Source organism: Lutjanus erythropterus, chromosome 5, assembly GCF_056507025.1.
Source record: "Lutjanus erythropterus isolate fLutEry1 chromosome 5, fLutEry1.hap2, whole genome shotgun sequence".
NCBI classification, from domain to species: Eukaryota; Metazoa; Chordata; class Actinopteri; order Lutjaniformes; family Lutjanidae; genus Lutjanus; species Lutjanus erythropterus.
In genome coordinates, this window is record NC_139321.1 from 8,686,683 (window position 1) to 8,710,835 (window position 24,153).

The 24,153-nt window shown below is 42.3% G+C and overlaps 1 protein-coding gene across 1 annotated transcript in view; it reads left to right on the forward strand.

The window, feature by feature from the left end:
• The window catches only part of LOC146326417 (teneurin-2-like), a 160,159-nt gene extending 139,702 nt beyond the window's left edge, over positions 1–20,457 (forward strand). The window contains exons 19-34 of the mRNA XM_084718679.1: positions 75–95; positions 230–459; positions 2,029–2,183; positions 2,453–2,554; positions 3,747–3,920; positions 4,257–4,894; positions 6,610–6,785; positions 10,959–11,194; positions 11,715–12,011; positions 12,252–12,809; positions 12,970–13,239; positions 14,030–14,440; positions 14,658–14,768; positions 15,019–15,286; positions 16,562–16,692; positions 18,031–20,457. Of these exons, the coding sequence (XP_084574805.1) occupies positions 75–95; positions 230–459; positions 2,029–2,183; positions 2,453–2,554; positions 3,747–3,920; positions 4,257–4,894; positions 6,610–6,785; positions 10,959–11,194; positions 11,715–12,011; positions 12,252–12,809; positions 12,970–13,239; positions 14,030–14,440; positions 14,658–14,768; positions 15,019–15,286; positions 16,562–16,692; positions 18,031–18,768 (4,516 nt within the window). The 3' untranslated portion in view covers positions 18,769–20,457. The remainder of the gene's footprint in view (positions 1–74; positions 96–229; positions 460–2,028; positions 2,184–2,452; positions 2,555–3,746; positions 3,921–4,256; positions 4,895–6,609; positions 6,786–10,958; positions 11,195–11,714; positions 12,012–12,251; positions 12,810–12,969; positions 13,240–14,029; positions 14,441–14,657; positions 14,769–15,018; positions 15,287–16,561; positions 16,693–18,030) is intronic.
• The last annotated feature ends 3,696 nt before the right edge of the window (positions 20,458–24,153 follow it).

Below are 24,153 nucleotides of genomic sequence, written 5' to 3' on the forward strand. Positions count from 1 at the left end.
GTAGGTTGCTCTCCACAGACTGTGTGAATTAACATTTGTTTTGTTGTGCTTTTATCTCCTTTTCTCCCTTGAAGGAACAAAGATTTCAGACACAGGTAAGATCCTTAAGACGATAAATTAAAAGTTTCCAGTGCACATTCCGGCAACAATGGCACTTGAAAATGTCTTTTGTGAAAATATGAAGTCAAGCTGTTCACTGGCTTAGTAATCTTTTTTTCTGTCACCGCAGTAACAACCCGACCCATAAGTACTTCCTGGCAGTGGATCCAGTGTCTGGGGCTTTGTTCATCTCAGACACCAACTCTCGCAGAATTTACCGTGTTCGCTCGTTGACGGGAGGTCGCCTGCTGTCGGACAATGCAGAGGTGGTGGCTGGGACGGGGGAGCAGTGTCTGCCTTTTGATGAACGCTGTGGCGATGGCGGCAAAGCCACCGAAGCGACACTTATGAGCCCAAAAGGTGAGCCACAAACAAAAAGCCAAGCGTTTTAATAAATGAATAATTGTTCTAGTCAACTGACCTGTCACTAAGCCCCTCCTGCTGTCAAATCATAGCTTAGCAACCGTAACTAGGCACTGCAGGCTTGTCAAGCTTTGTATTTCTCTACATATTGAAAAGGTCTGCATGGGGCTCTGAATGCCAAGGTATAGAAAGTGAAAAATGTAAAATACAATATAAATACACAAATGTAAAGAAAAAAAAGAAAAAGTATTCAAAGAGCACTTTACAATATACAGTATCAGATGACTATGCAAAAAGTAAATCTTAGAGATGTCACCTTGGGCTGTGGGAAAGTGTGACAGGCATTTTATTTTATTTCATTAATTTATAATGAAGCTAATCATTAGTTGGCGCCCTGGTCTGGCGCAATAAGACCAGAAGGACCAATAACCTATATAATTAATCATGATTACAGAACCGTGATTACTGTATCATAATTTGTTGCATTTAAGTAAATTCTTTCAATTTTAATGTTACAACGATGAAAGAAAATTGCCCCCATGACTTTCTCTTTCTAATTTTTGGGTGTTTTTTTTTTTTTCTCAGGCAAACTCATGATGTGTAGTTTTCCTTGATCAGAATAAGTTTTGTTTCAGAGTGAGTCAAATAAAGCAGGACAGAGACAGAAGGAGGTTATAAACCAGGTTAATGGTAAACTTATTAATGGAATTATTTTTGTGGATCATTGAATCTCAGAACATTGTGACACCAAACTGTCAAGGATGTCACATTGTCACATTTCCTGTCAGTGACACGAGTGTGTGTACGTGTGGGACTGCGGATGCTGGTATATATACAGTATGTGTGCGTGAGTGTTTGTGAAAGGAGACGGAAGAGAAAAAGAAGACAATGAGCCACTGATTCCCTCTTTCCTGTCACAGGTGAAGTCAGCCAGCGTACATCAGCTTCACCCTCTCTCTCTGTTTCGTCTCTGTCTTTCTCTCACCACCTCACCCAACCGCTCTCCTTCTCATTTGCTCTGTGCCCTTCGCCGTATCCTCCATCTGTTGTTGTGTATCTCGGTGCGTCTAGAAGTTATTTTGGGGCACAGTTGCCTCGAACAAACACACCTGTCTGAATGCCTGCTGCTGCCTGTTAGGCCGACAAGGCTGACACAGCACCACTGGTAAATGCTAAAAAAGAGAAATAAATGAAAAGCAGAAATGGTGGGGGTGACAAAAAAAAAGCAGCGAGGAGAAACTAAGGCAGGAAGTAGAGTGAACAGATCACTCGCCTTTGTAAAGCATCTGCTTGCAGTCTACAATCGCCCTCTGGGAGGAGCATGAGCTCGGCTCCGCATCCCGATGACTCATCCCAAAAACTAACACTTCTCCAACAGTTCCATTCCCGTTCCATCACTTTGTTCCCTCTCATTCGATGAAGCATTGAGCAATTCAGCTGTCAGGGCTGCTATCCGTTCTCAGCCGGTGGAGAGAGTGAAGTTTAATTGACTTAAAATGTCTATGGCTTGCCTGCAGCGTTTGAGTTATGAGTCGTCACTCATGGTGTGCGTCTCCACTTTGACAGGTATCGCCGTGGATAAAAATGGGCTGATGTACTTCGTGGATGCCACCATGATCCGGAAGGTGGACCAGAATGGCATCATCTCCACCCTGCTGGGGGCCAACGATCTGACTGCCGTGCGGCCGCTGAGCTGTGACTCCAGCATGGACGTCAGCCAGGTACGAGGAAGTGCAAGGGAGACGAGAGGTGATGGTGTGATAGATGACGATCTAACGGCCCCCGCGAGTGCTGAGCTATGACGATAGCGTGGACACGTGCCAGCCAGGAGGTCAGGGAGAGACTGATTTAGGGGTGGATTAAAGAGTCTATGGATAGATGAATGGATCAAAGGAGAGTGAGGACTGCAGTCACTTAAAAAAATGAAGACTAGTATGAACCTTGGCATCCTTTCAACAGCTCATGTGTAACTTTTGTTTCTGCCCACCAGGTGCGTCTCGAGTGGCCCACGGACTTAGCAGTGAACCCCATGGACAACTCCCTCTACGTCCTGGAAAACAATGTCATCCTACGCATCACTGAGAACCACCAGGTCTGCACCACAAGGCTGTATCGCCACAGCAAAAACCCTTAGGGTGGACACTCACTATAGAGCTTTGACAGGATTTAGTCCCAATTAGGCTTTCTCAAGCCAATTTAGCAGCAAAAGTTTAACTTCTTACATAGTTTTCTAAGTTTTGCAGTGGTGGCAACATTACTGATTAATTATCTGCAGGAATATTCTACTTACTGGACTCTAACGTCATCATGGAAAGTTTCATTTGCACTGTTCCAATAGCAAAACACTTGTGTAAGTTTTGTAATTTTTCTATGATCATGTCACATGTTTGAGATTGTCACCATTAATTATGTGCCCAGTTTAAGTTAGGTTAACACATTGTGGAAAGTGTTTAGCGTCACCACAGTCAACATAGATAACTAATAAGACAACAGTAAAAAAAAGAGTGCATTAGGAGAGCTTAGAGTTCAATTAGGACAAATTATTTTTTATATACGTTTTCAGTTGCCTCCCTGAGGGAAGTTGTTCAAATTGTGGGTACAACTTGTACTCTCGTTTGTGTGACATTTTTTAAGTAGAAAAGTTTAGCCAGGGATGGGTTTACACTGCAATGAAAGATGACCAATGTGAAAGAAACCTGGCAATATTTTCTTCTCCTCCAAAACACTCACACTGTGTCTACTTACCAATGAATAGGAATGCACAAACATGTATTTATATACTAAGCATACCACAAATACTTAATGTTACATCAAGCTCTCTTGGCAAAATTGGCATCCAAAGCTGGCAACTTTTCCACATTCTCCTCTTCTTTTTTCATGCACAAAAATACCACTTTTGCAAGGGCTTGTTTCTTGCTTAGCTTTACTGTTCGCTGATGTAGTGGTGCCAGTGGATGACACATGCTAATGACGCACGCTGATAACATTTTCTTGTATATTAACCTGAGTCATAGCCTCTGATTCAGTGGATGAGATCAGCGTAAAGTCAACATACATCAAACCTGATGTCATACCAAAGATTATTAGATCCGTGTCACACAGTGTGGCTTGCAGTAAACTTAAGATTGCTGAAATCTCACAGCCTGTGAGCATCATTGTGCAAAACATCTGAATCATGTTTATGTAACCTGTTACAATGCTTTGTTTCCCATTGTCCCTGGAAAATAAACAGATATCGCTATCATTTGATAATGTGATCTGACATTCTCTGTTGTTGCCTACAGGTGAGCATCATAGCCGGTCGCCCCATGCATTGTCAAGTTCCAGGTATTGACTACAGCCTCAGTAAGCTGGCTATACATGCGGCTCTGGAGAGCGCCACAGCCATCGCCCTGTCCCACACCGGCATCCTCTACATCGCTGAGACGGATGAGAAAAAGATCAACAGAGTCAGACAGGTATGAGATGGAGAAGTACTGTGCACAGTTATTAGGCTATCCACTTGTTTTATACTGAATTTGTTAGTCTAAAGTTATTTTGTCAGCTAGTAGAACTGACAGCACAGCTGGCCAGGCTGTGTGGGTGTTTTTTTTAAGATATTCTGAGTGTTTCAGATCTCCAGATATTACATTCAGTTCAGGCACTTTTATGATTTTTTTCCATTCGTCTGTTTTGATAACTCAAAATGAATTTTGCTTTTGGTAATACGTTTTCTTTCATTGAGTGGTGACTTTCTCCAGTCCCATCATTAACCGGCTCTGCTCTTCCATTTTCTGTCTGTGTATTTTTCTCAGGTGAGCACTAATGGAGAAATCTCTCTCCTGGCTGGTACTCCATCTGACTGCGACTGCAAGAATGATGTTAACTGCAACTGTTTCTACGGCGATGACGGCTACGCCCCCGACGCTGGTTTGAACTCCCCAACTTCCTTGGCTGTGTCCCCCGATGGGACGCTCTTCATTGCAGACCTCAACAACATACGCATCAGAGCTGTGCGAGCCAACCGGCCCGGTCCCGCCGTCTCCAGCGTGGGATATGGAGGATCGGCGCAGTATGAGGTCGCATCACCAAGGGAACAGGAGCTGTACATTTTCAACGGGGAGGGGCTTCACATCCAGACGATTAGCCTGGTGACCGGGGAGCCGCTTTACAACTTCACCTACGGTCCTGACGGAGAGCTGTCCATGCTGGTGGACAACTGTAACAACACTGTGAAGGTGAGGAGGGACGGCCTGGGCCAGGGAGGAGGAGCCGGCCTGCTCAGACTGGTGCTGCTGCCCGAGAATCAAGTGGTGACACTGGGACTGGACCCGACCGGAGGGCTGCGGAGTGTGTCAGCCCTGGGCCAGGAGGTGGCTCTGATGGGCTACAGTGGCAACACAGGCCTCCTGGCTACCAAAGCTGATGAGACTGGATGGACCACATTTTACCAGTGAGTGTCGGTGCTCTGAGTCTGAAAGATCTAAGACTTCTTTTGTCCATGCAAAAGGTTTATTTCTCTCAAATTTTGTTCATAAATTTGTTGAAAATCATGTTAGTGAGGCAAGATAGTCCATCCACCTGACAGGTGTGGCATTTAGAGATGCTGATTGACCAGCATGATTATTTTAGAGGTGCAGCCAGTCCAATCTGATATCAGTGTCAGGGTCTGATGTTGACGTAAGGCATTCGTCAGGTACCAAACTCACATCACTGATTCACACTATTCAAATCTAAATTCCACAACATCATGTGTTATTTGTAAATAATACACTAAGCAATGTGACTTAAGATTTGAATAACACTTTTCACAACTACTCTGCATTAGCGTGTAATACAAGGAAAATGCGACACAAATTGGAGGGAAGAAATTTAACAGCCTCCTCACTCATGCACAAAAAAAATGACAATTACCAACATAAAACATCATATTCTGAACAAACACAAACTTATTACAAACACTAGGAAACAACTAACATTTGCATTTTGGAACATAAAAAAAGAAAACTTAAAGTCTTAGCAATGCATCATGGGGAATGATGCAAAAGTGGGTGTCCCACAATGGTTGAAGGATGACATTATACAAGTTACATTACACAAACTAAACAGCCTTTCCAGATGGTGGAAACTCTGACCAGATGTGCGTCAGCATCAACTGACACAAAAGTTCTAACCACTAAACTGAAGTTCAGTTTCATCATCATCAAGGAAAAAAGATGAGTGCTAGTATCGGTTAAGTATCAGCAGATATCCCAATTCAGATATCGGATCCAAAATGAAAAGTAGTGGATTGTGGTATCTCTAAATTACTGCACAGATGTGTTGCAACTGGTCACAACTACCACTACTCTGCCTCTGATGGGCTTCCTTGCTTTAGTTGATTAGATTTAGGCATAAGGAGTGATTGGTTAATGTTAGGGTAAGATTATCAGGGTAAGCCAGTCACAGACAGAGCAGGGCGGCTCTGTGCAACTGCTTAAAGGTATAATATGCAACATTTTCATTAAAAAATAATGTATAGACTGATACAACCATAATCCCTTTCAGTCATCACCTATGAGCCAGTAGAGGTGTGTGGTGGTGGCTGTATCTGCCTTGGCTTCTGCATGCATTTTCAACATTTTCTCATTATTTTTTTCTGTGCTCGAGACACTTAACCCACCCAAAACGTTGGTATTTGACATCCTGAGAATGAGACTCAACGATCACCTATCTCTCTGCGTTTAGGAACAGCTCAGACAAATCCTACTGATCCTACCTTTTAATAAGCAGGTGGATGGATTATTTTGGCAAAGGAGAAGTGCTCACTGACTGACAAATTTGTGCTCATAAGAGGAATAACCTTTTTGTGTGCATAGAAGAAGTCTATTTTAGTTGTGTATATATATTGACCACTTTTCTAGAAACTGGAAATGCAAAATTAATGAATTTCACAGGTTTTATGTTCATCATGTTCCTCTGCATTCCCAGTTATTCACCTGACACAGAGTACTGCTGCCCCCCAGTGTCAGCTTTCATAACTACAGACAAGTCCTATAAGATGACCTGTTAATGTTCCTCTCTGGCAGTGTTTGTCTGTGTGTGTGTGTGTGAAGTGTGCACACAATATATGTTTTACAAGTATCCTCTTCTTGCCAATCACCTTTACTGCAATGTCCCACCTCCCAGGTACGACAGTGAGGGTCGTCTGACCAACGTGACATACCCAACGGGCATGGTGACGAGCCTCCACCGCGAGATCGAACGCTCCATCAACATCGACATTGAGAGCTCCAGCAGAGACGATGATGTCACTGTCATCACCAACCTGTCCTCTGTGGAGGCCTCGTACACTGTGGTGCAAGGTAGAGACACACTCAGCACATACAGGACATGCAGTGGAAGATGAGCTGGTCATGAATTTTTTAATGCTTGTGAAATTGCAGAGTGTATAGCACGATGGTGGACAAATCCTGGGCCCAAGTCATCAGCATAGGGCAATATAAATCAAAATTTATTATGAATGATATTTTAAGCAGGCCTGGAATTTCATCATTTTAGGGGCAAGGCCACTTGTGTTGTGTCAATATTTTGAGGGCAAAAAGGCCAAAGCTAGGGCAGGAAGGCCATCAAATAAAACAAGGATTTAAAGTCATGGAATTCATGCACTGAATTACCTTGAGGGTTACAGATTATTTTATTTTATTCTTTCTTTCTTTTTTTTTTACTAAGTTGTTTACGCCAAGTAGAGCAGAGCTACTTAAGGGGGCACATAGATGTCCAGGGGAAAAATATGGAGTGAAACAATGTTGAATGAACACGATTTTTGTAGGGAAAATAAACAATCAAGGTTGCTGGTGCTGTCATGCTGACCTTTATTTCACTAAAATGCAGCTTGAATGCTTTTTTTAGCAGTTGCTTTCCCAATAATTGTTAATAATTGTTGGGTGGGAGGGGTGAACTTTTTTTGGCTTCTGAAAGGGGGCGTGCCAGAAAAAGTCTGGGAACCATTGTAGTCACTATTTTGAGATAGTAAGTCATTATTTTGAGAAAGTTTCTCATTAAAATTACTTCAAAGATCTTTTTTTAAAGTCACACTGCCAGTAATGGGCTTCCATAGGGAGAAAAAGCACATCCAGCAACACAATGAAGAGAAGACAATGGTATAAGGCAGGTCTAGCTATTTGTTAACAGAGTAGTTCACAGAGACTCCAGTCTGCAGTGTAAATCACTGACTGCAGAGTAACATCAGGCTTCATGATCAAAGAAACTTTATCATGTCAACACCTCTGTTCATATGCAAACACTCCCTTTCTTGTGCTCATCCTGAGCGCTGTCTCTCTTGCTGTTTCTATCCAGTGGTTTTCCAACTCAAAATCTAAGCCACCAATGGTTATGTGCATCATTTCACTTGATGTTGTCCAATCACAACAAAAGACACTGGTGTCTAATAGCCACATTGACAGGAAAGAAGCAGAGGAGAATATTGTGGAATCAGCTGGGGCAGTGTGGGCGGGGCATCAAGGCCACTGTGGCCACATATGATATTTTGAGGGGCATAAGGCAAGACTGCCATGGCCATCATGGCCACAATGAAATTTCCTGACCTTCCCTTTTCCTGCCCTGACTTTGATTAGATAAAAAAAGATTCTGCGGTTGTTCTGTTTATATTTTATCTATGCAGTGATGATATACAAACAGACTCTAGAACAACTTAATCTTAGCATTCAAAAACAGCCTCCTCTTTGATGGCGAGTACGCGTCGGCCCGCAGCCGACTCTAATTGAAAGTCTTGTAATTTTCACTCAGTTATGTGCATGCTCCAGGAGATTATTTTTTTTTCTTTCCCTACCCACATCCACCCTTCTCTCACTCCCTCTCACGGAGTAAAATTACCAATATATAGTTGTTAATCCCAGCTGGGATCATCCTGCTTTTGAATATCATCACAGCAAAATTCATTAACTCATGTTGAGTGAATCCTCCTCATCCCTCAAGCTTTCTCTTCTCTCTCACTCTCTCTCACACGCACACACACGCACACACACGCACACACGCGTGCGCATGCAGCGACATACAAATACAGCTCTCAACCAGTTCCCATGATCCCTGAGCTTATTTGGTCTGTTTAGAGAGGAGAAAGAAGAAGGAGAATAATTGTCTCCCTTCCCTTGACCAGTGCACGTGGCGTGACAGAAGTATGAATGTGGACTGTGTGGACTGTGTAAGTCTGAAGGCCTCTGAGAGAATAAGTTGTAGATGTATTCAGTGATCCACCTGCGTTGCGGGAGGGAGGGAAAGGGATAGAGTTGCTCACGGAGCTGTAAGTCATTTAAGGTTTCCACCGCACTGTGTGGGTTTCAGCGCGGCTCTCTGCTGACATACTCACTTAACCATCTCCCTCTCTTTCCGCTCTTTCTCGCTCTCTTCATTAACTCCTGCGCAGTGAATTCTCCTTGGCCCTCGAGCTCTCATTTCTCTCCCTCTCTCCCTCTCCCTCGCTTCTGTTTTATTACGAGGTTGTTCAGACAGAGAGAGCAGGGAAGATTTATCTAAAGGCTGTTGCTGCCAAGTCAATGGAAAAAGCTTCACTTGTCTGTTTGAGGCATTGTTAAAACGTGCCTGGAGCTTTATTACAAATTGGCCTTATGGATTACTGTCATTTATGGCGGGGACTTCAAAGGGAGACACCATCTGATCCCTTCACCTTTTGTAAATGAAATTTAAAAAAAAAAAAAAAACCCCTCTTTCTGCATCTGCCAGATATTTCTTAAGCCGAAAATAATTTTATCTTAACTTTCAATCACGTCATTGTGATCAGGACGCCTGTTTTCAGACATCTGAGGGAAAAATTAGCCTGAGCATTAGGCACGGGCTTATCTGCTTCCATTCTTCTGTTTGAGAGTGAGTCATTAAACTGTAGAGATAGGGAGATTGTGGAGAGATGTCAGTTTAGCCCGAGTGTTTTCATTCAGAATATTTTGTGAAGTTTGGAGGAATAGGAATCAGGTCCATAAATATTTTATAGACATGATCTGGTTCTTACTGACATGAGACTCTTGACTTATGACTGAACTTTCTAGTAAACTTAATTTTTCAGGCAGAGGGGTGAATACAAAAACGGCACTGTTTTTTATAGTCTATAAAAGTGAAGAGTCTAAAGCAGGGGTGTCAAACTCATTTTGGTTCATGGGCCACATACAGTACAATTCGATCTCAAGCAGTTGCATAACATCCTACCCTCCAAATTTTTTCCCTCTTTTCACATAAAGCAGTACAAGTACATTTTGAACACATTCGCAATTAATGAACTCTCAATTTACAAAATACAGTACGAATAGCCTGAGATGCCTTAAGAAAAATAAGTGCAATTTCACACTGGATCTACAAATTCTTCAGTTTCCAGTAATGCTGGCATCACCGCACGACACCACCTGAACTGGAAACTAATGAGGAAGAAGGTTAGGTTATCCCCTGTCTTACAAGCTACTTATACAAAAGTTTTTGCAGTAACTTAGCAACAGGGTTTTGCCAATATTGTTTTAGGATAGAAGCCTGATACAGATTATTATTTACACTTTGCAAGGACAGACAGTAATCCTGTGGGTCTTTGGCAGGCCATTTCCAACCCATGGATTGTACCTTTGATGCCCCTGATCCAAAGTTTGTCTTTTTTCCTTAACCTCAATGTAAAATATGATGATGTTTACGAGACTGAACTAAGATTAGAAGTTAGAACTGTGGGTGAGCAATATTTCATATTTGAGCTGTTACGCCCCAACCTGAGGTGGTCCTACTGGGTCGATCACTCCACAATTAACCCCAAAAAACCCACAAAAAGACACCTTGAGAAACAAGCAAATCCATGGGATTTATTAACACAAAATACAAGTAGAGATACTAGATCAAGATAATACTGAATTAAGGCAAAACATTAGTTCAAGGCAACACAAAACCATCCCACATCGAGAGGCAGAACACCGGCAGTCCTCTTCTGCTGCTTGCACAGGGGCTTTTAAGCACCTCACTCTGGCCAGGTGCTCCTCATGGGTAATCAAGAGGCAGAGCTGGGGAGAGAAAGCAGAGGACAACAGCCAAAGGAACACATACAGAGAAATTCTGGTCCTGTGCATCCTAGGCTTGAATGACAACAATGAGCATGTACTCCAAATAAAGATATTTTGACCAGCTATTATCATTTTTTTTCATATCATTCTTTCTCAGAAAAAAAGAACAAACTCTGAGCTTCTATTATTGTTTATGTCACATGGAATTCCTCTAGGTCAGTTAACGCAAAAAGGAACTTGTATAACTAAAGAGTGCTTTTCAATAGTAAAGGATTTTCTTTTTTAAATTGAAGGACCACTCAGGTTGCACTCTTATTGAATACTATATCTTGACTCGATCAGATACATCAGATTATGGATTTGCTGGGGTCTGAATTCCTTCTAAAGTAGATAGGATTTGAATGCAAAGGTTTGAAATCATCTATGGCTGCTTTACTTGCCTAAATTATATGGACTTGTCTCCCCCTACAGATCAAGTGAGGAACAGCTACCAGCTGTGCAACAACGGGACCCTGAGAGTGATGTACGCCAACGGTATGGGCATCAGCTTCCACACCGAGCCCCACATCCTGGCGGGTTCTGTCAGCCCTACGATTGGCCGCAGGAACATCACCCTGCCCACTGACAACGGCCTCAACTCCATCGAATGGCGTCTGCGCAAGGAGCAGACCAAGGGCAAGGTCACCGTGTTTGGGAGGAAGCTGAGAGTGAGTTGACCTTTATAATGTTTCATGTGTTTAAAGGTAGATTACGCAGGATTTCTCAGTTGATGTGTAAACAGATCATTTAGCAAAACAAAAACAAAGCAGTGAATCTGAAATATTTTCTAATTGTTTCACAGCAATTATGTTGTGAAGCACAAATCCGTCCACACCCCTGCAAAACAGCAGATTTTGTGCAAATGCAGCCAAAGCGAACCTTCGTCCTGTTGCTGTGTCCTCAGTCTTCTCTGCCTGTGTATGTGCATATCTTTCTTTGCAGCTCTCACAGGCAGAGAGCAGAGGAGAGAGACAGAGACAGCAATGTAAAAATTAGCTGCCACATTTTTAGTGTGAGTCCTGACCTCACAACCTTCGAGCTAAACACCAGTGCCCAAGAAATGTTGTTTTTATTAGTAGACAGGTTTTTTTTTTTTAGGAAAATTCTGCATAGTATACCTTTAAAAAACAGTTACTTAACCCGTAAACATTTCCTCAAATTAACCTTTCCATTTCTTTGTTTCTTTAGGCTCATGGCCGCAACCTTCTCTCCATTGACTTTGACCGGAACACGCGCACAGAAAAGATCTACGATGATCACAGAAAGTTCACACTGCGCATCATGTACGACGCTCAGGGCCGGCCAGCTATGTGGTTACCCAGCAGCAGCCTGGCAGTGGTCAATGTGTCGTACTCTACCACCGGACAGCTTGTTGGGCTGCAGAGGGGGAGCATGAGCGAGAGGACCGAATTTGACCCCCAGGGACGCATCCTGTCTCGTTCTTTCGTGGACGGGAAGGTGTGGAGCTACAGCTACCTTGACAAAGTGAGTGCATTTATCCTTAACATTGTCATCTAGGTGTAAAATTTTAGCAACAGAGGCAATAGCAGGAACGAATAGCAATTTGAATTGCAGAATTGAGTGAAATAATACATCATTTTCATGGTTATGAAGATTCAGATTTGTCAGCTAAGAGCAAATTACTCCTGGTGCTATTTCACACAAGGCAAGTCACCCATTGATAATGCTATTATATTAATCCGTATTCTCTCTCTCTGCTTCCAGTCCATGGTGCTGCTCCTGCAGAGCCAGAGACAATACGTCTTTGAGTTTGATGCCTCAGGGCGGGTCACAGCTGTCACCATGCCCAGTGTGGCCCGCCACACCATGTTCACGCACGTGTCAGTCGGCTACATCCGCAACACCTACAACCCCCCAGAGAGCAACGCCTCCATCATCCACGACTTCAGTGAGGACGGCAGACCTCAGGCCATACATTACCTAGGCACCGGCCGCCGTGTCCTCTACAAGTACGGCAAGCTGGCGAAGCTGTCAGAGATTGTGTACGACAGCACCGCCGTCACTTTCGGCTACGACGAGACAGCTGGTGTGCTGAAGATGGTGAACCTGCAGAGCGGAGGCTTCTCTTGTACAATTCGCTACCGCAAAATGGGCCCGCTTATAGACAAGCAGATCTATCGCTTCAGTGAGGAGGGAATGGTCAATGCCAGGTTTGACTACACCTACCACGACAACAGCTTCCGTATCGCCAGCATGAAGCCCGTCATCAGTGAGACGCCACTGCCTGTTGACCTTTACAGATATGACGAGATCTCTGGAAAGGTACGGAAACTTTGTTCTGGTCTACTCTGTCTTTTAATTTCTTTTGAGCAATGATGTGCAAAAGAATTTAACTTACAAAACAAACTTTGTCTGTGAACATAACTTCTTTGGCTGCTAAAGGACTCGCCGTCTCTCTAAACCTTTCCATCCCTCTTTACAGGTGGAGCACTTTGGAAAGTTCGGGGTAATTTACTATGACATTAATCAGATCATCACCACAGCTGTCATGACGCTGAGCAAGCATTTCGACACCCACGGTCGTATCAAGGAGGTCCAGTACGAGATCTTCCGCTCACTCATGTACTGGATGACAGTGCAGTATGACAGCATGGGACGGGTGGTGAAGAGAGAGCTCAAAATCGGGCCATACGCCAACACCACTCAGTACCGCTATGATTATGACGGAGATGGACAGCTCAGTGGCGTCAAGGTGAATATTCTGTGTGAAGAGTTGGTATAATGTGGATTTTCTTTGGCTCTGTCTTCTCTTTAGAAGCTTGAGGCTGGGTGGCACCAACAAATGTGAATATAATCTGACATTAATTACTCATCAGAATTCAGCAAAACCAGATTTAGATTAGTTTTAGGGCTTTGTTACACAATAAAAAACTAATCTCAGTTGAGTAAATCCACCTTTATTGATGTAAACCAAAATGAAATAGACTTATAATAGATGTTTTCCTACCCAAAATTAACCAACTACCCAAATTAAAATAAATACATAAAAATAATTTAGAGTCAGGACCTAGTAAATATAAGAAAAGCATTACATTGTTTTCTAGCTAGCTAAAAAGTTTACATGACATTGCATTGTTTACTATTTAGCTAAAAAGTTAAAACAATATTGTTTGCTAGCTAGCTAAAAATTTTACAAGACATTATATTGTTTGCTAGTTAGCTATGAAGTTAACAAAATGTGACATTGTTTGCTAGTTAGCTAAAGTAAAAAAAGGCAACATTTTTTGCTTTTGGTGCAACAGAATTAAATCTAGGTTCAGATTAACCAATTTAATCTTTCTTAATTTTAAGATAAACTAAAGTTAGACCATGATTTAATCTGGTTTAAAAATTCTAACAATGTTCGTGCAACCCAGCCTAAGTGTTCATGATATTCAATCAAAACTAATCTGTCATTGACATTACACTCTGATGGCATATTTATGGGTCCAACAGGCAAAAACTGATGCAGTCACATTAACAAATGTTTTTGTTTTATGCAGGTGAATGACTGGTCCACCTGGCGCTACAGCTACGACCTGAACGGCAACCTCCATCTGCTGAATCCCGGGAACAGTGCCCGCATCTTGCCACTCCGATACGACCTCAGAGACCGCATCACGCGCCTGGGAGATGTCCAGTACCGCCTGGATGAAGACGGCTTCCTCAGCCAGCGTGGTTCAGACGTTTTTGATTATAACTCCAAGGGTCAGTTATTAAGGGCCTACAATCGAGGCCCTGGCGGCTGGAGCGTTGTGTATCACTACGATGGACTGGGCCGCAGGGTTTCTACAAGGAACAGCCTGGGACAGCACCTTCAGTTCTTCTATGCTGACCTCAACCATCCGACCAGGGTCACGCACATCTTCAATCACTCCAGCTCGGACATCTCTTCGCTCTACTACGACCTGCAGGTAGGTGTGGGTGTATGGAGACGTGCCATATCTACAATATCCTTTCCTTATATTTCAACATATCAGCACATATTATAATCTCATATAATGTGTTCTGGGAAATCTGAATACTGATATATTTTTGTTGTTCGAATAATGCAGCTGTAACTTCTGGCAAAACCTGCACCCTAAAACACAATAAATGTACTGAATTTCTGACTCTCTGTGTCATAATCAGGGACATTTGTTCGCCATGGAGGTGAGCAGTGGAGAGGAATACTACATAGCTTCTGACAACACTGGCACACCCCTGGCTGTCTTCAGCAGCAATGGACAAATGATCAAACAGGTAATAAACAAAGCAGCTTTGAATTCCACATTATTTGCAGTGAATTACTGCTACAAAAATTGTGGGGTAACACAACATTAAATCTGCACATGGAAAAGGCTTCTGGCATCTGCAGCGTCCTTGTGCAAGACATTAAATCCTTATCGGCTCTAGGGACGCTCCTCTGTACTTGACACACTGTTCTGACCTTTCCATCAGAGGCAGAGCTGAAAATCACCAAAAGCAAACTGACTCTGCTTGTGTCACCCAGGTGCAGTACACAGCCTATGGAGAGGTTTACCTGGACTCCAACCCGGAGTTCCAGCTGGTGGTCGGTTTCCACGGCGGTCTGTACGACCCCTTGACCAAGCTGGTGCACTTCACCCAGCGGGACTACGATGTCTTGGCCGGGCGCTGGACCTCGCCTGACTACAGCATCTGGCCCAAGATAGGGAAGGATCCCTCGCCGTTTAATCTGTACATGTTCAAGAACAACAACCCCCTCAGTGACATGCTGGATGTCAAGAACTATGTCACAGGTAGAGGACTGATATTAATGTATATGATGCACATGTTCAATTCTGTTGTATGAATACATATGCATAATTTAGCCTTTTTTACATTCTCTAAAGTGACTGAACATTTGTTCAAAGCTGTCTGATTCCCCATAGCATTTCAAATTTTTTCTACACCAGACACAGTGGAAGTAAAGACCCACGCTGAAAATTATGCTGTTTTATGCGCTGCATGTCTGTTCACTTCCTGTCAACACAAGTAACAGTACCTTAGCCTTCAAACTTACTGATTTTTAATCCTTAATTAGTAACTTCGCTTTCCACAGTTAGCCTGATAATGTGTTAAAAGTATTTACCGTTCACTGTATATGTAGAGCACTTTGATAATCACCTCAATGTCTTAGACAACTGTTAGCAACGTTAACTAGCTAGCTAGCATCGTCATCTTCATTCAGACTCAACAGAAAATAAAACTGACCAAACATGTCTGGGTCGTTTCAACAATCACCAACTCTTGTTTGGTTGAAATAAACCCTTAATTCACCACACTAGATGTAAAGATATACTGTCTAGCCATTTCTCCCCACTGCATCTCTGATTTGCAACCTCTCTCTTGGCCCTCTCCCATTATTTTCACATCTAATGCAGAGGATTAAGGGTTTTGTTTTGGCCAAACTAGAGCTGGTAATTGTTGTAACAGCAGAAAGACGAGCCAAGATGTTTCTGGTGAGTTTGAATGTACTTGTGTGGAGTTTGATTGGAGAAGACAGTGCTAGCTAATGAGCTAACAGGTGATGCTCAAAAACACTATAGACAAAATGAACGATAAATACTATTAACAATATGTACCAAGGTAACTGTGAACAGTGAAGCAATCCTGAGGATGAAAAATTCCAACTTTGTATGCAAAGGTAATATTACTATAACGTTGACAGGAAGTAAACAGACATGCAGCTTGTAAAACAGATATATGTCACACTACATTGTGCAAGTAGAGAATAAAGCAGGATATTCAGATAAACCCCTCACTGTAATGGTCAGATAGATAAAGTTAGCGTTCTACGTCCTGACATTGTCTCTGATATCTCTGCTGTGCAGAAGGAACAGTTTGTTATGTACAAGATAGTTTATGCAAGTAACAATGTACTACAGATGGCACAGTCACTGATAGCTTTGCATAACACCAGATGAGCCACAGAGGCAAATACACTCTCACTTTTGTATGATAAAAAATGATCCATTTGCTACCATGTTTAACTTTGTCATTCAGCGAATTAATTTCCCTCCTGTCTGCTGTAGATGTGAAGAGCTGGCTGGTGATGTTTGGCTTCCAGCTTAGTAACATAATCCCAGGGTTCCCTCGACACTCGCTCTACTTTGTGGAGCCACCGTATGAGCTGCAGGCCACCCAGCACTGTGAGAACGGACAGGTACGGACAAGTGTGCTAAAAAAAAAAAAATACTGCCAACTGCAAAATCAAAGCCAATATCAATCCCATGACAGTGATTCGAGTTTTTATCAGAAATGTTCATTTCAAAGGTCCAGTGTGTAAGGTTTTTTGGGGATTTATTGGCCAAATATGGCAGAAATGAAATATATACATCCATATGTTTGTTTTCATTAGTGTATAATCATCTGACAGGAGCCCAGAACAGACAAACTATTGCCTGATAACGGACTGAACTGTCGACTTGTTACACTCCATTTCCATATTCAGTCTGGCATTGCCTCCACTCTAACCGATTTCCCTGGGGAAGGAGGGATTTATACGTATACACCTCAATCTAACATCATTTTAAGCCTATGCTGGGGCTTTGCCATACCGACATACTTTGTTTTCATCCCTACGGTCTATGGTTTTGTGGGTAAATACATTACTTGAGTCAGCCATAAGTGTGTAGATTAGCTGTGCGTTGTGTTTGTTCCCAAAGAGGAAAAAATAAGAAGCCTCTGTAACATCACGTCTTCATGTACTCTTCACAGCAGAGTTGGCCCACATTGTTAAAAGCTAACGTTAGCTAGGTATCAGCTACAAGTCAGGCTAAAGACAATTAAAATAGCCTAAAACTCGAGATCTGCTGCTGAGCTGGAAACCATGGGTAGACTAGCAAAACCAGTCAGATGATTGATTGTGTTTTCTGTTTGCTCGCTGGCTGACATGAGGTTAGCTCGTAGCTACTTAGTGACTTCTACTACTGCATAAGCACATTACATAAACAGGGACTTTTTTATTTCTTGTCTGTAGCAGCAAACACAACACACAGCCTTTCAGTAACTATTATGCTGCAACCTTAGCTTATCTACACACTTCTCTTCTTTAGTTGAATTAAAACAGCAGCGCAAATCTTTTTTTATAGTGGTTACCATGACCATCACTCTCGACAGCAGCTTGACTAATCATTGGTCGGCTCATCATTAGTCCCCCCACGATTGGTTGTTCATTTCATCAAGAAATGTTAAATGTCATAATCCTAGACAAGAGAACAAGTTGACTTGACTTGGATTCGAAGACAATGCAAACACTGGCTCTAGGTGAGGCCTTAAGCGTTTTGCACAACTTTCATGGCCACCATAGGTTCCTCTGCGTGTTTGGAAGGGGAGAGTGGTTGCAATCTGCAGGCTCACCACTAGAGGCAACTAAATCCTACACACTGCTCCTTTAAGCCATGTTTCATAGTAATATTTACACATGGTAGTCAGTTGTGTGTTAATACATTATTGTATCTTACAACAAAGTGACAAAGATTTGTTTTGTTTTCTCATGCAGCTCATCACTGGTGTGCAGCAAGCAGCAGAGCGTCACAACCAGGCCTTCATGGCCCTGGAAGGTCGCCTCCTCAACAAGGAACGCCGAAGACGCAAGGACAAGCCCGGTCACTGGTTCGGCACCAGCACCCCAATAATAGGCCGAGGAGTGATGCTGGCTCTGAAGGAAGGCCGAGTGGTGGCTGGTGTGTCGGCTTTGGCCAGCGACGACAGCCGTAAAGTGGCACTGGTGCTCAACGGCGCCCAGTATCTCGAAGGCACCCATTACACCCAAGATGGGAAGGACTGTCACTACTTTGTGAAAGTGGGCTCTGCTGACAGCGACCTGTTGGCCCTGGGACTCACCAACGGGCGCAAGTCACTAGAAAGCGGCATCAATGTGACGGTGAGCGGCCGCTCAAGGAGGGGCGTGACTGTAGAGTTTGCAGTTCCGTCGTTAGTACTGAGCGTTCGGTACGGGCTCGCTGTGGACGTGGTGGACGAAGAGAAGGTAAGACTGTTGGAGCTGGCCAGGCAGAGAGCCTTGGCTGGAGCCTGGGCCAAGGAGCAGCAGAGGGCCAGGGACGGAAAGGGAGGCAGTCGCCTCTGGACGGAGGGTGAGAGACAGCAGCTCCTAACGACAGGCAGAGTACAAGGCTACGATGGCTACTATGTACTACCTGTGGAGCAGTATCCAGAACTGGCTGACAGCAGCAACAACATCCAGTTCCTCAGACAGAACGAGATGGGCAAGAGGTAACAGCCCACCTGAACTTGCTTGAAGGGCAGACTCTTCCCTCTCTCCTACTCTCACTTCTCTAGATCCTGCTCCTTTTTCCTACCCAGCCTCCTCAACCCTACTCCTCTCAAAACCCATGGAGAATTAACCAACACACGGGGTTATTCGCGGAACGCTGCAGGGACTTTTGAAAAGAATGACTTATCAGAAAAACATATTGTTAATTTTACTGCCACAGGCAAAAAATTTAAAGTTTGGTCAAATGGTTCTTTTTTTTTTTTGAAAAAACTTTGAACAACTGAAAAAGCACTGAAGAACTTTGAGAACTGTTGCTTAATGAGTAAGAAGATTCCCCTTTTTAAAAAAGATAGTGATATTTTCGCCCATATTTTTTGGGTCACACTGAGAGCGGCCATGACAGCTACTGAACACACGGTGGAGTTGTACTGCGCTGGCGTCTGCTGGTGAAGGCTTGTCTGTCTCTAATAGACACTGAAGGCACAGGGACCAAAGTGGAGACAAAGCCACTCCAGAATGCAGCCATTACAACTACACATCAACGGAGGACATCATAAACAGCGACAGACAAGGCAATGTTAAAGGTCGTCCAATACTATGAGTCGTCTCCCTGTCTCAGGCCTCCCATCGTCCACCACGGACCAGTCCTTCTGCTGCTGAGGCAGCGCACATCCAACCAAGCAACACACAAGCTAACGGCATCCTTGAACAAATCCGAGCTGTTAACTGGACTTAGAAAACAAACTTTTTAAAAAAACAAAGTCAAAAAAAGTGATGGCTATATTTGTGGACAGTGGTATCACACAGCATTGTTTATTTTGAAATGGGGAGAAGAATCATATTACTACATATGTGTCCGACTACACTAAATTTCAGGATGTTGCGTATACTGTAGATGCCGTAGTTTTGTACGTTTCAGTCGCGGTAGAATTGTGAGACTTTCACCAAGGCACTTCTGTACAGAACGATCAAACACAACACTCACAGTCCAGACAAACATGCTAAGTTAGTATTTATTTTATTCTTTTTTATTTATTTATTCTTAGTACTATATGACAATCATGAATGAGTCACCAGTTCTATTCCAAATGAACATTAATGGATGAGTTTATTTTCTTTTGTAAAATATGTAAGAAATGTTCATTTTGTTTTTGTATTAATTTCAGTTTGCTGCCAGGGCAAATAATAGTCACTCTCAAAAAGAATAATTTATGTAATAAAGTGTTTTAAAAAAAAACGGTTTATACTTTAAATAAAGTCTTTAAAACTGTGAAATCTGTTTTTTCGAAATATATTTCGATGTACAGTGTATAGACCTACCTTTATGCAGCACAGTAGAATATTGTCCAGAATATCAAGTTTTATATTTCTAAGAGGAAGTGGCTTGTAATGTGCAAAATCTTTAGCTGGTCTTACTACTCTAGAGTTTTGTGGCACTCTAATATTCCATATCTACAATATCAATCCCCAGTTTGTTGTTTTTGACTGTTTTTTTGTTTGGAAGCAGAGATATTTCTGTCCTAGATCCCAACAGCAGTAGCAGTAATGGATCCCTCTCACTGTGAAGAGACTCGTGCTGGATGTCATAATGTACCAAATCAGTATTATCAAAGGATGATTCTTATACATTCACTGAAACGAGACTCTTCTGAGAACCTTATCAATAAAACATAATTGTTTACTTCAAACTGAGCAGCGTGTAGTTCACTTTCATCTCATTTTTGTGTTCTGAAGATTATTGATGTTCTTTTTACAGATCTGCATGACATGCATTAACATAAGTAGTGTTTCAACATAATCGTTGGAACAAGCGTGTTTTTTCTGCATCGCCCTCTCTGATAAGGTACATTTTTACTCCAGATGTTCTGAATTATTAATACATAACTGACACTGATGTCTCAATAGTTTACCCCTGAATCAAAAATACATATTTTTCTTAGTGCTGTTTATCTAAATTGTTGTGCTGTGAGTTGCCAAATTTTGGAGACACTAGCCGTGGAAATGTCTGCATTTTTTCAAATGTAACAGCAATGTAAATAGTCAATAGCAATGTCTCTTTCCAGCACTCATGACCCAGTCGCTCAAAATAATCCACAGACCTTGTTGTGGGCAGTTTCATGTAGGAACTACTTTCTTTCTGCCGAACTACACCCGCCAACCGTATCGCTGCACACAAGAAAGCGTGCATCTACTCATGGAAGAGAGGCTTATGCTTGTTACAAGACTTTCTCAAGTCTTGAGAAAAGACTTTTATAAAATAAATCAATGCAGAGGTGATAGGTGTAGCTGAAAACCTTAACAATAATAATGTCTTTTTTTTAAGGAAACCATGACCATGTAGCTGAAAATAATCCACAGACCTTCTTATCAGCTGTCTCATGTTGAACTACACCCATTTCAAATAAGTCCCACACACACTTATCACCTCTGCACTGATTTATTTTTAAAAAGTGTTAATGTTTCGGTCACAAGGACTTTTCTCAAGACTTGGAAAAGTCATGTCACAAGCACCAGCTTCTCTTCCATGAGTAGGGATGGGTACCGAATTTCGGTACTTTTTTGGTACCGACCGAATTCCCGCTGAAGTACCAAGTATCGATTCACGGGAAGTCCGTCAGTACCAAATTTTGGTACCTGAACGCACCTTTTTTTTTTTTTTTTACCCTGAACGCACCTTGACGTTATGCGTTGGTGAGAGCGGAGGACGCGATGACGCGGTGACGTCAGTGGTTGCTTGATTTTCAGAGGCCAAACATGGCGGATTGCAAGCACTCCAAAGTCTGGCTTCATTTTAAAGCTGGATGCCGACAACGCACGGTGCAACATTTGCGATGCGAAGTGCAAAGCCAGCAAAGGAAACACGACCAACTTGAGGAAGCACTTGCAATACTCCTCAAGGCGGAGGAGTGCACGATTTTTGACAGTTTAAAAACACAGGCTAACGTTACCACAGCTACTCGCACAGCACCAGCAGCAAACGTTACCGCCAGCAAGCCTGCTGCAGCCAGGCGTTTCATACAGTTATTTATTTTGAAAAGGGTTTGTTACTGTACAGGCAGCAGACACTAATGTGAAACATTTTATACAGTTATTTATTTTGAATCTATTTTTAAGTTATTTACTTTATCCACATACACACATTTTTCTCAAGTTCTATGTTGGAGTTATTTCACTTAATGTTACTGAAGAATAAATGTTTAAAATTCCTAAGTTTTGACTATTTTTTAAATATACAAAATAACTTTAATTACCAAACACAAAAAATCGAAAACAGGTACCGAAAAATACCGGTATCGATTCACAGGTACCGAGTATCGGTATCGTATTGATTCAGATGTGAAAGGTACCCATCCCTATCCATGAGTAGATGCACACATCCTTCTGTGTTCTGATATGGTTGGCAGGTGTAATTCAGTGGACAAAAAAACTTGCATGAAACTTCCTACAACAAAACAAGGGGATTATCTTGACTAAGCAGGTCATGATTTCTGGAAAGTGACATTTTATGCTGAGATTTTCCAATGTTTTTTCTTTCTGTGTGTGTGTCACTTTGAGCCCCACAAGCCGAGTGCCATTTAGTCCCATTATATTCAAGAAAAGGCAGACATCTCTACGGCTGATATCTCCAAAACTCTGCAACTCACAACAATGTGGATGGATTAATAGCACCACAGGCCAGAGGCAAAATACTTACTTTTGATTTGGGGGTGAACTGTCCCTTTATAGCATACACAACTTCTGTTTTCTTCTCTCCCAACACACACATAGTGGCCAATATTTTTCACACTGACTGTTCATCGATCCTGATGTGCTTTTAAGTAGCCATTACAATTACCCCTGTTAGCTCCTAAGTGCTACAGATAAACGTTATTTCCTGGGATAATTTTACTCGATTATATTGGATTTAAGATGTTGTGCTGCCTTTCAGTGGCGGTAGAAGAGGTTACAGTGTGTCTAAGCAATATTTTTATTAGAAAAATGGAGGTATAATGTGAAAGGAATCCCTCATAATGATGAACCAAATAAGAATTATCACCCAAGACTGCAGTTCCCCACAGATCTATCCTTTTACTGTTATTGTTTTGGTTTTTCAGCACACACCTTGACAGCTTTGGTTCACTCTCACAGCTCTAATAGCTTGGTTTTTGGTCACACCAAACAGCAGGCAGACAAAAGTTAGCAACTTTCTGGTGGATTTAGTGAAGCGTTTAGCAGTTAAAGAGCCAAATATTTCCCTCAGGAGTTACTAAAAAGAAAAAGCAGTAAATAAAACGAGCGTGCATTGTGGACTTGCATTCACCAAATGGACGCAAACAGGATTCCAAGTTAATATTAATGTTGCTCCCTATCCGCTGGATGTGTAAAACAGTTTGATAACACATTCGCCATTTCAACTTAAAAGGTGATAATGTGTCAGTGTTGTGTTCACAGCTTGGTTCTGTTGGCACAGAGCGGCCAATTAAAATCAGTCACTCCAGTTTTACGTCAAAGTGATACTCAGCATGTAACAGTTAAGTCCTGCAATTTCAAGCAAGTAAAATTAAAGTGATAGTATCAGCAACAGAAAGTACTTTTTATGTAGAATGATTCCTGTCAGTGTTAGTATCCAAGCAGTAATGGTAGAATATGCAAAATTTGTCAGTTTGCAAGTCTCATTCCCAGGACGTCAAATACCAACGTGCTGAGTTTGTAAAACCTCCAAAACACGGCAAAATAATGAGAAAATATGAAAATACAGGCAGATACACGCACCACCACACGCATCTAGTGGGTCATTGAGAGGGATCATTTTTGAGGAAAATCCTGCATACTATTCCTTTAATGTTGATTGATGTGAGATTTAATTCATTTTAATGTCTTAAACTGTTGGAAGTTTTATCTGTAATGATGCATCACATTAGACAAATTGTGCACAATCTTAAAGCGAAAAAAATGAAAATTAACTCAATATCTACTCACCCCTGTGCTGATGTGAGGATGGGTGAAGATGTCCAGTTCACAAAACACTCCCGGGGTTTCAGCGGAAAAACAGCGTTGCAGCCAAATCCAGTACTTGAAGTGAAGGGTGACCAGTTTTAAAATGTAAAAAAAAAAAAGCACAAAATGTCTCCATACTGCTCGTGTGGTGTAATCCAAGTGTCCGTAAGCCGCGACATTAAAATTTGACCCCAGAAGACGCCACTTACACCATGTTTTTAGCCTAATTGTCAACTGTAGCTTCTCCGTCGCGTGTCCAGGCCTGAAGCGCAAGTTGGACCTTTCTCAATCTGGAAAGAGTTTTGTTCACTACACCACCAGGTTTCCGGCGCTCTCGCTCTGTAGTCCGCGGCTGCAGCAAAGAAATGATTATCTTCTTCTATGACGAAGTCCTCGGACATTTTCTTCTTT